General features: G+C 43.9%; 1 protein-coding gene across 3 annotated transcripts in view; it reads left to right on the forward strand.

Annotated features, from left to right (window-relative positions):
* The window catches only part of SMYD3 (SET and MYND domain containing 3), a 1,661,405-nt gene that overhangs the window by 270,393 nt on the left and 1,375,816 nt on the right, over positions 1-15,196 (forward strand). For all 3 annotated transcript variants that reach the window (XM_063917806.1, XM_063917805.1, XM_063917807.1), the window contains exon 2: positions 3,708-3,771. In XM_063917806.1, coding sequence (XP_063773876.1) covers positions 3,708-3,771 — 64 coding nt within the window. The remainder of the gene's footprint in view (positions 1-3,707; positions 3,772-15,196) is intronic.

Here is a 15,196-nt window from a genome sequence, read left to right on the forward strand (position 1 = left end):
ACTACAGGAGCAATTGGTTTTTCCATACCACTACCATCTAGTAATTACACATCAGCACAGTGCCGGTGTTCACACTTCCAGCACTGGGACACTGCTTGCCCGGCCTAATTGAGCCGTCTCCGATACTATAACGCGGCTCTTATGTGCATAAGGAGGAGAGACTGCACTTTCTAACAGTGATTCCTAATAGAGGTACCTCTTAACAGTCTCCCACTTACATCTATTTCAGTCCGTGGACGCACGGCTGAAAATTACGAAGCATTATTGCATGCATTTTTTTAATTAAGGTCTACAAAGACTTTATCCATTTATGTCTTTTCAGGTGCTATATTGCAGTCATATTTAACTTCATGCACTCATGTGATTTTTTTAACATTATTCTTCTATTTCACCTTATCAATTTTTCATTAGGTTATTTTATGTACTTGCATTTTTATTTTCATTTATGTGTTTAATGAAACACTGTTTTATTAATAATTTAATTAATAAATATATATATTAGACTCATTCAGCGCTCCCGTTTCTTTCCATTACAACATTTTTGATCCATCGTTAGGGCTGCCCGCCCACAACTGGTGAGCGGCCGCCTGAGTCTAACTGGGTGTGTGTGTACTGTGGAGCGCCAATTCTTTGTATATCCTCTTGACAAGTGACTCATGTTTGACTACCATTTGGTCCTTCATGCTTATAATTATAAATAGTGCTGTGTCTAGATATTAGCAATAAGTCTTTTTAAGGTATACTGTGTGATTAATTGTGGTTTCAGCTGTGACACTCTGTGGGTTTGACAATGCCTATTTAAACCTGGACCCTGTGTAACCAAATTGTCTCTCGATTAGGGTACTGAGACACCCATATGTATGCATATGAATAAACCGACTATGCTGTTTCATCTGATCCTGGCTTATCCTCAAATTAATTTCTATAACAGAACCTAGCAATCTGGTGGACCATTATGTAACTGGTAGCATCTATCCTTGTGTATCAATGCCTATTTCCCTATAGATTGTAAGGTTGCGAGCAGGGCCTTCCTACCTCTATATCTGTCTGTTTTTACCCAGTTTTGTTCTATTACTGTTGTTCTAATTGTAAAGAGCAACAGAATACGCTACGCTATATAAGAAACTGTTAATAAATATATACAGTATGCGATTTTGAGCTGAAACCATCTCACTTTTGGTGTGTTGAGCTGCTTTCAGCTACTGGTATTACCAATAGATGAACGGCAGGGTGAGCGGCTTTCCATAGCATCCTGCTATGGAAAGCCGCTCACCCCCGCTGACATCGCTGGGCAGGGGGGAAACGCGCTCAGTGTGTATGCTCTGAGCGCTTTTCATCCCAGCGATGTCAGCGATCATCGCTGTGCATACACGCTGGGCCCAGTGTATATGCACCTTGATACCCCTTTCACACCGCAGCTATAACCCGGTAAATTGCAGTTTTTTAAGCCTTCCAAAACGGTTCTAGCTGTGGTGTGAAAGGGCCACTTTAAATTTACTGGTTACAGATTACTGGTATTTTAAAACGGTTAAAAAGCAGTGTCCTACACGGTTCAGACCCGTTTCATTGTGCAATGTGAAAGGCTCAGAAACGGTATTTCCAAACCACAGAAGGTGATAGGCTGTCTCCATGCGTGATGTCACCAGGCAGAAGCAGGAAATAAGCTGGAGGAAACGCATGAGAGTGAAGATGCATTTTATTATACAGAATACAGTTTAAAATGTCAAATTGGAGTGATGAGGAGGTTAGGGAGCTGCTTAGGATGAGAGGGGATGCAGAAATATATAGACAAATCACTGGGACAGTGAAGGATGCAGTAATCTACAAAAACATGGTAAAGATGCTTGAAGCTGCTGGGTTCCATCGTACGACTAGCCAAATTATTAATTAATAATTAATTAATAATTATTAATAATGTGTGGGCCAGAAAATTCCATTTAAAATGACAACCACTGTTTTCTATGGGAGAAACGGGTTCAGTGTGAAAGATACCAAAACGGTAATGAAATGGTAATATACCAGTTACAACATGCGATGTGAAGGGGGTTTAACTGCTCAGACCCGTTTTAAGAACCGTTTAAAGAACTGTTTCAAAAGCAGGGTTTGCGATGTGAAAGCAGCATAAGACAGCAGTGTTTTGCATTGGCAATTTACCTGGACAGCGGGAGCAAGAATCAAGGTGGCTAATATGAAGAGTGTTTTAGTATTTGATATCTTATATAAAATGATTAGTTGCACTGTCTTACCTTCTTACCTACTATCTAGAAAACTCACCTACTAGTTTTGAGGTGGATTTTTGCTTATATTGGCTATACAACATCTATTGTGGATATGTGAATTTAATTACCTTTTAACAAATTGGTTTAAAAGAGAAAACATTAATTCTATCATAATGGAAGCACATTTGCTGTCAGTATGTTATTTATTTTTTTAACTGTTTTTGGCACAAGGATAAAACAAGAAGTTGCATTATTTGCTACTACTGTATATAGAAAATGATGCTATGTAATGTGTGTAGTCCCTTGACACTCTGGTATAGCTATTGTGCTATATTTATTCATCATTTAACAATGTTGAAATTCATTATGCTGACATGAGGATGCCAACATGGTAATGTTAACATTGACTATGTTGAAATGTTCATAATGTTGACATTCAGCATGTTGACATTCAGCATGTTGACACTGATGTTATGTCCACATTGCTGAAATGTAGACATACTTGGTAATGTCAATATTCTGTCAATGTCGATATTTTACAGGTGTCATTAATAATGATGACCTTTTAACCATTTCAACATCATGAATATCAACCTTCTGTTGCCACCATGAGAATGTTGACATTTTGACTGGGAACTTTCTGACTGCATACCGGTGTGGGTACACCTACTATTTGTATGAGTAACTAATAGGGAGTTATGCATCCGGTGATCTTGGAGCTGTTGATTTGGCCCTCCTGCCTATTAAATTACAGCCCATTTTTGGCTGTTTTTTAAGGCCTTTTCGCCAATGCCTTTTCACCATCAGTGAAAAATACTTCAAAATCGGCAAAAAATGCCTGGGTTTGCACAGGTGAGAAAACATGTGGATTTGCCGATGCATGTGTGTTTTGCTCCTGCTGAATTTTTCGTCTAGGTGAAAAAATGGCACTGCTATTGAATATGGCGAATCCCCATTTACCCTAAAAATAACAAAAAGTCCCAATTTGTTTGCCTAGGCGAAAAAAAACCCCCGAACCTGATTACATACCCGCAAAGTCTGGGTCATTTCGCCTCATCGTGGGCTCTTGTAGGATTTTCACGAGCCAGAACATGCAGTTTTAGTAATAAGTTTATGAGCTACTGGCAAGTGCAATATAATAACAGTTGTTAACAAGAATGGGTGCTGGTCCATATCGCTTGAAAAATAAAGCCTCTACTATATTTCTTTTTCTCTCTCCTGCAAGTTCTTTAGTATAATACATGTGAGAGCAGTGCAGTGGATCACACAGGTTACACATTATCAAGGTGGACTAACACCATAGAATATATGGTGAGGTTCTTTATTGATTTTTATTTTGTATATTTTTTTGCATTTTAGTTTTTTTTTTAAGTAACAGCATTGCCATTAATAGGTGTTGAGAAATAAAGAAAAATGACATCAATGCATATCACTTGCCCACATTACAAATGCATATTATTTCTGTATCTTCTTTTGTTTGTATTTTAGGACTGAAAAACTTCAGCGATGCTCCCAGTGCAAATTTGCCAGATACTGCAATTCATTTTGCCAGGTAAACGCTTCCTGATTAAAGTTCACACACACCATGTTTCGCTCACTTGACTTGTTTGCAAGTATTTGCCTACTCTGTTAGGAACAACAGGTAACTGATTTTCTGTGTAGGTGTTTTGGTACTTATTGCAGTTGCTAGTTTTGCTGGCTGCTCTGGTGTTTTATTCTGAGCGTTTTATTCTATATTGTGGTCACATGTCATATATCTTTTCTCAGTAGCAGCTAACTTAAGTAGCCACCTGTTATAAACACACCTTGTCGCTTATTGCATTCACATGTTAGTGTTTCTGTGCTCCTGCCGTTATGCTCGTCTGTATTTTATCTCGTGTATATATAGAAAACCACAGGACCGGCACTCCACGATTACAGGCTTACTTTGCTGGTGCCTTCACATATACTGGACGTATAAATGTAGCATAGCACTAGTGCGGCACTCAGCATAAATAATCGCTCAGAAACCAAATTGGTATAGCAACGTTTCAGTGCCCTTTATGCACTATCGTCAGGATATAAAATGCACAAACAGATTAACATACCTTTTATAGCTGAACACCCTGTGAAACCATCCGCGCCGGGAGTCCCACCGGAACTTCCTCCCCGGCATCGGTAACTGTGATGTCATCACGTCTGTGACATCCATCACCACAGAAACAAAAATATACAAAGCAGCGGTTCTATGAAGATAAAGCAATGTTAATTTAGCAGAGTATCTATTAGAGAAGTACCACATACATATAACTTAATTCCATATTCGGTGTCCACTAAATCATGATACTTAAAAACAATTAAAGCTTAAATGTTCGTTTAACCCACGGGGAGATAACACACCCAATCAATGTATCCATTGGGCTTCTCTTTGTAGTAGCAATCGGATACAATCACCACCCCTCAATGGTCTCTTTACCCAATCTATCATGCGGTACCTAATACTCGCTACACTGTGTTTAAAAATGTCGTGCCACTGGTTGTTCAGATTTTTTCACTACTCAATTCTGCCCTGATCGAGGATCGGTGCATTGACATACGATCCTTAAATCCGCCCTGGGTCTTCCCTATATAGGATAGACCACAGGGACAGACAATTTCGTATATCACATAAGTTGAGTTGCATGTTAAACGATACCTAATCAAATATTTCTTTCCGGTATGCGGATGATAAAACGAATCACCTGTTATTAAGAAACTGCATGTTGTACAGTCGCATTTAAAGCAGCCCGTTTTCTTTTTTGATAAAAATTTTTATGGTTTATCCTCAATATAATTACTAATGTCTGCACGGACCAAAAATTCCCTCATATTCTGCCCACGAGTATAGCAAGGCATAGGATTCACATTATCAAACGGAAGATAGAATCCGTTTTCTCTGACGTCCTAGTGGATGCTGGGAACTCCGTAAGGACCATGGGGAATAGCGGGCTCCGAAGGAGGCTGGGCACTCTAGAAAGATCTTAGACTACCTGGTGTGCACTGGCTCCTCCCACCATGACCCTCCTCCAAGCCTCAGTTAGATTTCGTGCCCGGCCGAGGTTGGATGCACACTAGGGGCTCTCCTGAGCTCTTAGAAAGTTATAGTCTTAGAATTTGTTACTTTCAGTGAGACCTGCTGGCAACAGGCTCACTGCAGCGAGGGACTAAGGGGAGAAGAAGCGAACTCGCCTGCTTGCAACCGGATTGGGCTTCTTAGGCTACTGGACACCATTAGCTCCAGAGGGATCGACCGCAGGCCCAGCCTTGATGTTCTGTCCCGGAGCCGCGCCGCCGTCCCCCTTACAGAGCCAGAAGCAAGAAGATGGTCCGGAAAATCGGCGGCATGAAGACATCCTGTCTTCACCAAGGTAGCGCACAGCACTGCAGCTGTGCGCCATTGCTCCTCATACACACTTCACACTCCGGTCACTGAGGGTGCAGGGCGCTGAGGGGGGCGCCCTGAGGCAGCAATAAAAACACCTTCGCTGGCTAAAATACCTCAATATATAGCCCCTGGGGCTATATATGAGGTAAATACCCCTGCCAGAATCACATAAAAAGCGGGAGAATACGCCGCGAAAAAGGGGCGGAGCCTATCTCCTCAGCACACTGGCGCCATTTTTCCCTCACAGCTTGGCTGGAAGGAAGCTCCCTGGCTCTTCCCTGCAATTCTACAGTACAGTAAGAGGGAAAAGAGAGGGGGGGCATTAAAATTGGCACTGTATACAGTATATTATATTGAAAAGCAGCTATTAGGGACATAACTCAGTTAGTCCCTGTATATATATATATATAGCGCTCTGGTGTGTGCTGGCATACTCTTACTCTGTCCCCCCAAAGGGCTTTTGTGGGTCCTGTCATCTGTTTGAGCATTCCCTGTGTGTGTGGAGTGTGTCGGTACGGCTGTGTCGACATGTTTGAGGAGGATAATGATGTGGAGGAGGAGCAGATGCCTTTAGCAGGGATGTCACCCCCTGGGGGTCAGACACCTGAGTGGATGGTATTATGGCAGGAAATGAGTGCACGTATAGACTCCTTACATAAAAAATTTGACGACATGCCGACTGTGGGACAGCCGAGTCTTCAGCTCGTGCCTGTCCAGGTGTCTCAAAAGTCATCAGGGGCTCTGAAACGCCCGCTATCTCAGGTGGCACAAGTAGATGTCGACACGGATACTGACACCAGTGTCGACGACGATGAGTCAAATTTAATGCCCGTTAAGTCCATTCACTGCATGATTGAGGCAATGAAAGAGGTGTTAAATATTTCTGATTTACATCCAGGTACCACAAAAAAGGGTATTATGTTTGGGGAGAAAAAACTACCTGTAGTTTTTCCCCCGTCAGATGAGGGCTTCCCCTGATAAGAAATTGGTAATTCCTAAGAAGCTACTAATGGCGTTCCCTTTCCCGCCAGAGGATAGGTTACGTTGGGAAACACCCCCGAGGGTGGATAAAGCGCTCACACGTTTGTCTAAAAAGGTGGCACTACCGTCCCAGGATACGGCCGCCCTTAAGGAACCTGCTGATAGAAAGCAGGAGGCGATCCTGAAGTCTGTATATACACACTCAGGCATTATACTCAGACTAGCTATTGCGTCAGCATGGATGTGCAGTGCTGCCGCTGCGTGGTCAGATAAACTGTCAGAAAATATTGACACGTTAGACAGAGACACGATCCTGTTAACAATTGACCATATCAAAGACTCAGTCTTATACATGAGAGATGCACAGAGGGAAATCTGCCGGCTGGCACCTAAAGTAAGTGCATTATCCATCTCTGCTAGGAGATGCTTATGGACTCGCCAGTGGACTGGAGATGCAGATTCCAAAAGGCAGAGGCAGGGGAAAAAGGCTGCAGCAAACAGCAGGTTCCCAGGAACAAAAGTCCTCCCCCGCTTCCTCTTCCAAGTCCGCCGCATGACGGTGGGGCTTCACAGGCGGAGCCAGGTACGGTGGGGGCCCGCCTCAGGAATTTCAGCAATCAGTGGGCTTGCTCACAGGTGGATTCCTGGATCCTTCAAATAGTAACTCAGGGATACAAGCTGGAATTCGAGGCGACTCCACCCCGCCGTTTCCTAAAATCCGCCTTGCCGATTGCTCCCTCAGACAGGGAGGCGGTGCTAACAGCGATTCACAAGCTGTATTCCCAGCAAGTGATAATCAAGGTACCCCTACTTCAACAAGGCCGGGGTTACTATTCCACACTTTTTGTGGTGCCGAAACCGGACGGTTCGGTGAGACCCATTTTAAATTTGAAATCCTTGAACACATACATAAAAAAATTCAAGTTCAAGATGGAATCGCTCAGGGCGGTTATTGCAAGCCTGGACGAGGGCGATTACATGGTATCCCTGGACATCAAGGATGCTTACCTGCATGTCCCCATTTACCATCCTCACCAGGAGTACCTCAGATTTGTGGTACAGGATTGCCATTACCAATTCCAGACGCTGCCGTTTGGACTCTCCACGGCACCGAGGGTATTTACCAAGGTTATGGCGGAAATGATGATACTCCTTCGAAAAAAGGGAGTTTTAATTATCCCATACTGGAACGATCTCCTAATAAAGGCACGATCCAAGGAACAGTTGTTAGTGGGAGTAGCACTATCTCAGGAAGTGCTGAGCCAGCACGGTTGTATTCTGAATATCCCAAAGTCACAGCTGGTCCCCACGACACGTCTAATGTTCCTGGGAATGATTCTGGACACGGCCCAGAAAAAAGTGTTTCTCCCGGAGGAGAAAGCCAGGGAGTTGTCTTCTCTAGTCAGAGACCTCCTAAAACCAAAACAGGTATCGGTGCATCACTGCACGCGGGTCCTGGGAAAGATGGTAGCTTCTTACGAAGCAATTCCATTCGGCAGGTTCCATGCCAGAATTTTTCAGTGGGACCTGTTGGACAAGTGGTCCGGATCGCATCTTCAGATGCATCGTTTAATAACCCTGTCTCCACGAACCAGGGTGTCTCTTCTGTGGTGGCTGCACAGTGCTCATCTTCTGGAGGGCCGCAGATTCGGCATACAGGACTGGGTCCTGGTGACCACGGATGCCAGCCTACGAGGTTGGGGGGCAGTCACAAAGGGAAGAAATTACCAAGGACTATGGTCAAGTCAGGAGACTGCCCTTCACATAAATATTCTGGAACTAAGGGCCATTTACAATGCCCTAAGTCAAGCAAAATCCCTGCTCCTACACCAGCCGGTGCTGATCCAGTCAGACAACATCACGGCAGTCGCCCATGTGAATCGACAGGGCGGCACAAGAAGCAGGACGGCGATGGCAGAAGCCACAAAAATTCTCCGATGGGCGGAGAATCATGTACTAGCACTGTCAGCAGTGTTCATCCCGGGAGTGGACAACTGGGAAGCAGACTTTCTCAGCAGGCACGACCTCCACCCGGGAGAGTGGGGACTTCATCCAGAAGTTTTCCAAATGATTGTAAATCAATGGGGTCGTCCACAGGTGGACATGATGGCGTCCCGCCTAAACAAAAAACTAGAGAAGTATTGCGCCAGGTCAAGAGACCCTCAGGCGATAGCTGTGGACGCTCTAGTGACACCGTGGGTGTACCGGTCAGTTTATGTGTTCCCTCCTCTACCTCTCATACCAAAGGTATTGAGAATAATAAGAAAGCGAGGAGTAAGCACAATTCTCGTGGTTCCGGATTGACCGAGAAGAGCGTGGTACCCGGAACTTCAAGAGATGATCTCAGAGGACCCGTGGTCTCTGCCGCTCAGACAAGACCTGTTGCAGCAGGGCCCCTGTCTGTTCCAAGACTTACCGCGGCTGCGTTGACGGCATGGCGGATGAACGCCGGATCCTGAAGGAAAAGGGCATTCCGGAGGAAGTCATTCCTACGCTTATTAAAGCCAGGAAAGATGTTACAGCAAAGCATTATCACCGCATATGGCGGAAATATGTTGCATGGTGTGAGGCCAAAAAGGCACCAACAGAGGAATTTCAACTAGGTCGATTTCTGCATTTCCTGCAAGCAGGAGTGAATATGGGCCTAAAACTGGGCTCCATTAAGGTACAGATCTCGGCTCTGTCAATTTTCTTTCAAAAAGAACTAGCTTCAGTACCTGAAGTTCAGACATTTGTGAAAGGAGTGCTGCATATTCAGCCCCCATTTGTGCCTCCTGTGGCACCTTGGGATCTCAACGTGATGTTGAGTTTCTTAAAATCACATTGGTTTGAGCCACTAAAAACCGTGGATCTGAAATATCTCACGTGGAAAGTGGTCATGTTATTGGCCTTGGCTTCAGCCAGGCGAGTGTCAGAGTTGGTGGCTTTATCATGTAAAAGCCCTTATCTGATTTTCCATATGGATAGGGCAGAATTGAGGACTCGTCCCCAGTTTCTCCTTAAGGTGGTGTCAGCGTTTCACCTGAACCAGCCTATTGTGGTGCCTGCGGCTACTAAGGATTTGGAGGACTCCAAGTTGCTAGACGTTGTCAGGGCCCTGAAAATATATGTTTCCAGGACGGCTGGAGTCAGAAAATCTGACTCGCTGTTTATCCTGTATGCACCCAACAAGCTGGGTGCTCCTGCTTCTAAGCAGACTATTGCTCGTTGGATTTGTAGTACAATTCAGCTTGCACATTCTGTGGCAGGCCTGCCACAGCCAAAATCTGTAAAAGCCCATTCCACACGGAAGGTGGGCTCTTCTTGGGCGGCTGCCCGAGGGGTCTCGGCTCTACAACTTTGCCGAGCAGCTACTTGGTCAGGGGCAAATACGTTTGCTAAATTCTACAAATTTGATACCCTGGCTGAGGAGGACCTGGAGTTCTCTCATTCGGTGCTGCAGAGTCATCCGCACTCTCCCGCCCGTTTGGGAGCTTTGGTATAATCCCCATGGTCCTTACGGAGTTCCCAGCATCCACTAGGACGTCAGAGAAAATAAGAATTTACTCACCGGTAATTCTATTGCTCGTAGTCCATAGTGGATGCTGGGCGCCCATCCCAAGTGCGGATTGTCTGCAATACTTGTACATAGTTATTGTTAACTAAATCGGGTTATTGTTGAGCCATCTGTTGAGAGGCTCTATTGTTTCATACTGTTAACTGTGTTTCATATCACGAGTTGTACGGTGTGATTGGTGTGGCTGGTATGAGTCTTACCCGGGATTCAAAATCCTTCCTTATTGTGTACGCTCGTCCGGGCACAGTACCTAACTGAGGCTTGGAGGAGGGTCATGGTGGGAGGAGCCAGTGCACACCAGGTAGTCTAAGATCTTTCTAGAGTGCCCAGCCTCCTTCGGAGCCCGCTATTCCCCATGGTCCTTACGGAGTTCCCAGCATCCACTACGGACTACGAGAAATAGAATTACCGGTGAGTAAATTCTTATTTTTATAACCTGCCAATGTTTTTTAATAACTGAATTGATAGTCCTAGACTGTGTATTAAATTGATTAACTATCGGAAAATGTTTTTTTGTCAATCTCAATTTTACGTTTCTGTAATAATAAGTTACGATCCATGTTTAATACTCGATCTTAAGTTTTCAAAAGATCATTACTAGGATGACCTCTAACAATCAGTTTCTCAATCAACAAATTAATCTGTCTTTCTGCTAAGACTGAATCAGAATTAATTCTTCTGATTCTAAGCATCTGCGAGTATGGCAGGGACATTTTCAAATTTTTATATATATATATATATATATATATATATATATATATATATATATATAATAAAAAAATATGTATTTATAGTAGTGGAAAGCGGAACCACTTGCTGCTACTTAAAACAGATGCCCCACGCTCGGTGCATATAATGCACAGTCCCGCAAAGGTATGCGACAGCAAGCCATGCCGCGATCTATAGAGCATCGTGGGCAAGGATCTAAAGGGACACATCTGTAATCAGTGAGGTAATTGGCTACAGGGGCACTGGCTGATATCAGAGACAAATTTACATACAATACATGAAACCAAGTGTTCATGTGGGCATTAGACAAAGGTGCAGCAGTGCATACTGCTAAAAATTTGGTGAGTTTTGATGAGAGATGTGTGGAAAAGATACAGTAGGCAGGGGAGGCAGTGTCTCATCTGTCAGACTTTACTCCAGTGTTTTGACTATAAAAACTATTAGAATAATACAAAGAGATATTTATAATATAGTCTTTGTATATTTCATATACTTTATATAGACAAAAATCTGGTGTATACTGGAGTATGACAGGAAAGGATATGCTGGGGAAAGAGAGTGTGCATCTGCATCTCTCTTTCCCCAGCATAGTACAGGTTGAGTATCCCTTATCCAAAATGCTTGGGACCAGAGGTATTTTGGATATCGGATTTTTCCGTATTTTGGAATAATTGCATACCATAATGAGATATCATGGTGATGGGACCTAAATCTAAGCACAGAATGCATTTATGTTACATATACACCTTATACACACAGCCTGAAGGTCATTTTAGCCAATATTTTTTATAACTTTGTGCATTAAACAAAGTGTGTGTACATTCACACAATTCATTTATGTTTCATATACACCTTATACACACAGCCTGAAGGTCATTTAATACAATATTTTTAATAACTTTGTGTATTAAACAAAGTTTGTGTACATTGAGCCATCAAAAAACAAAGGTTTCACTATCTCACTCTCACTCAAAAAAGTCCGTATTTCGGAATATCCCGTATTTCGGAATATTTGGATATGGGATACTCAACCTGTATTAGAAGCCTCAGCATGATAGCACCTCTTGATATCTTTAGTATTAGGATGTGCAATCCAGGTTCCCCCCTTTTTTCCAGGAAAGGATATACCTCACCGCACATCACTTATATATAAAACCAAATCGAAGGGCACTCTCCAGTATTTTAGTAAATAATAGTAATTTCTGGTTACCACCCAGCACAATAAATGTATTTGCAACCACTTGCAGCTTACTTCTTCAGTATATTAAAATCAGCACTGCCATTGGTAAATCTCACTTGTCTGTCTACTTCGGTAACTTAATGGACCATTCTGAGACCACCATCAACAGCTGCTATCAGATTCTCTCACAGTAATGATATATACAATTGTGCTCATAAGTTTACATACCCTAGCAGAATTTGTGCTTTTTCTGGCCACGGTATTAAGAACTGGGATATGTAAACTTTTGATCAGGGTCATTTGGGTAGTTTCTGTTGTCATTATGATTTAAAAAGAGTAAACACAGTTGTTTGACAATAAATGGCTTCACCCAACCACTAACCATGAGTGAAAGAAAAGTTTGTGAGTTATCATTCATATTCTCTGACAAATGGCCAGAAAATCACAAATTCTGCTAGGGTATGTAAACTTATGAGCACAACTGTATGTATGCGTGTATATATGTGTGTGATATATATATATATATATATATATATAAATACTTCCTCCAGTGTGTATACCGTGTTCTGAGGTATGGGACCACACTATTTATGTATGGAAAAAAAAAATCATACATGCTGTGCACTCACCTAATTACAGGCCAAACTGTATTTCTCTTACGTCCTTGAAGATGCTGGGGTCCATATTAGTACCATGGGGTATAGACTGGTCCACCAGGAGCCATTGCCACTTTAAGAGTTTAATAGTGTGAGCTGGCTTCTCCCTCTATGCCCCTCCTACCAGACTCGGTTTAGAAAATGTGCCCGGAGGAGCCGGTCACAGCTAGGGGAGCTCTCCAGAGCTTTCTTAGAAAAAGTTTATTTTAGAGTTTATTTTTTTACAGGAGGGACTGAGGGGTCTGAGCCACTGTCTCCGCTGACTGGACATTGAGCTCCAGAGGGGACAGATCGCGCCCCGCCACAGGGGAATGCTCACCCCAGCAGCGACGGAATCCTCAGGCCAGTATAAAGAATTTGTGCGGGAATATGCGCCATCTTCAGGGGGCGGAACTTTTCCTCAGTGCGGACCTAGCAGCGTTCAGCGCCATTTTCCTGCCTGCGGTTCCTGTACACAGACGCTGACAGGGGAAACGGTCCCTCAGCGCAACTCAAGCTATCCTGTGCGGTACCAGGGTGTTCTAGAAGGGGGGGGGGGAGACTGTGTAAATACTGTGTAGTCTATTAAGGTACACAGTAAGCACTAGGTAGTTGTATTATATCTACCTCAGGAAGTGCTGTGTGTGGGTTGGCTCCAATCTCTGTGTCTCTCTGTGGCATACTTAAAGGGAAACTGTGTCTACAATTCCCTGTGTGTGTGGGTGCTTCTAATCTCCCATAGCCATGTCTAGGGACTCTGTGTCATATGCTGCAGAGGATGTGTTTTCTCAGGAAGAATCCATTCCATGTACACAGGAATGTACGGTCTTGTCTCAGATCCCTATAATTGAGCCTGAGTGGTTAACTTCTATTAAAGGAATGATCTCTCAGATTTCCACTAGGGTAGCGCATACTGAGACAGAAACTCAGGTGTTAAAGAATTCTATGGCAGTTTGGTCAGGTTCTGTTCCTATTCCGGCAAAAGACCCCCTAGCATGTTCCCACAGAAACGTGCCCTTGCCTAGATTATGCAAGATGACACGATTACCGACTCTGATACAGCAGACCGTGATGGGGACGTGCTAAGGGGGGCAGCATCCCTTGCAAAGGGGGTGCATCTCATGATTGATGCCATTAGAGATTTATTACACATTACTGACACGCCACCTGAGCAAGTTGAGGAGGCTTACTTTACTGACAATAAAACAGCCTTGCTAACCTTCCCTGCGTCTAAAGAATTTAACGCTATATTTGAAAAATCCTGGGAAAACCCGGAGAAAAAATTCCAGATCCCCAGAAGGGTCCTAGTTACCTTTCCCTTCCCTGAGGACGATCGAAAAAAGTGGGAAAACCCACCCATAGTTGACGCATCTGTCTCCAGACTGTCTAATAAGGTGGTTTTACCTGTCCCTGGTTCTACCATGTTAAACGAACCGGCTGATCGTAAGATTGACACTACGCTCAAATCCATATACACTGCTTCGGGAGTGGCGTTAAGGTCCACCATTGCCTGTGCATGGATTTCTAAAGCCATAGTAAAGTGGTCAGGCACATTACTAGAGGATTTAGATACAATGGCTAGAAGTGACATTTAATTGTTTTTACGTAACATACAGGATTCTGCAGGATTCATGGTGGAATCCATGAAGGACCTGGGTACGCTGACTGCACAGATATCTTCCATGTCGGTCTCTGCTCACAGGGGACTCTGGCTACACCAATGGTCTACAGACACAGAATCCAGGAGAAATGTAGAGACCCTACCTTACACAGGTCAGGCTCTATTTGTGGAAGCATTGGATGCATTGATTTCCACGGCAACCGCAGGTAAGTCACCTTTCCTTCTCTCTGCTACACCTTGGGGGTCATTCCGAGTTGTTCGCTCGGTATTTTTCTTCGCATCGCAGCGATTTTCCGCTAACTGCGCATGCGCAATGTTCGCACTGCGCCAAGTAAATTTGCTATGCAGTTAGGTATTTTACTCACGGCATTACGAGGTTTTTTCTTCGTTCTGGTGATCGTAATGTGATTGACAGGAAGTGGGTGTTTCTGGGCGGAAACAGGCCGTTTTATGGGAGTGTGTGAAAAAACGCTACAGTTTCTGGGAAAAACGCGGGAGTGGCTGAAGAAACGGAGGAGTGTCTGGGCGAACGCTGGGTGTGTTTATGACGTCAAACCAGGAACGACAAGCACTGAACTGATCGCAGATGCCGAGTAAGTTTGAAGCTGCTCAGAAACTGGTAAGAAGTGTCTTTTCGCAATATTGCGAATCTTTCGTTCGCAATTTTGATAAGCTAAGATTCACTCCCAGTAGGCGGCGGCTTAGCGTGTGCAATGCTGCTAAAAGCAGCTTGCGAGCGAACAACTCGGAATGAGGGCCCTTATACGAGGAAACCTTTTTCCCCAACTGCATCGCAGTCCTTTCGTACCGCTAGAACAAAAAGGTCCAAGCCTAATACCACCACCTTTAGGGGTGGTCGTGCAAAATCCAAG

Source organism: Pseudophryne corroboree, chromosome 4, assembly GCF_028390025.1.
Source record: "Pseudophryne corroboree isolate aPseCor3 chromosome 4, aPseCor3.hap2, whole genome shotgun sequence".
Classification (NCBI taxonomy): Eukaryota; Metazoa; Chordata; class Amphibia; order Anura; family Myobatrachidae; genus Pseudophryne; species Pseudophryne corroboree.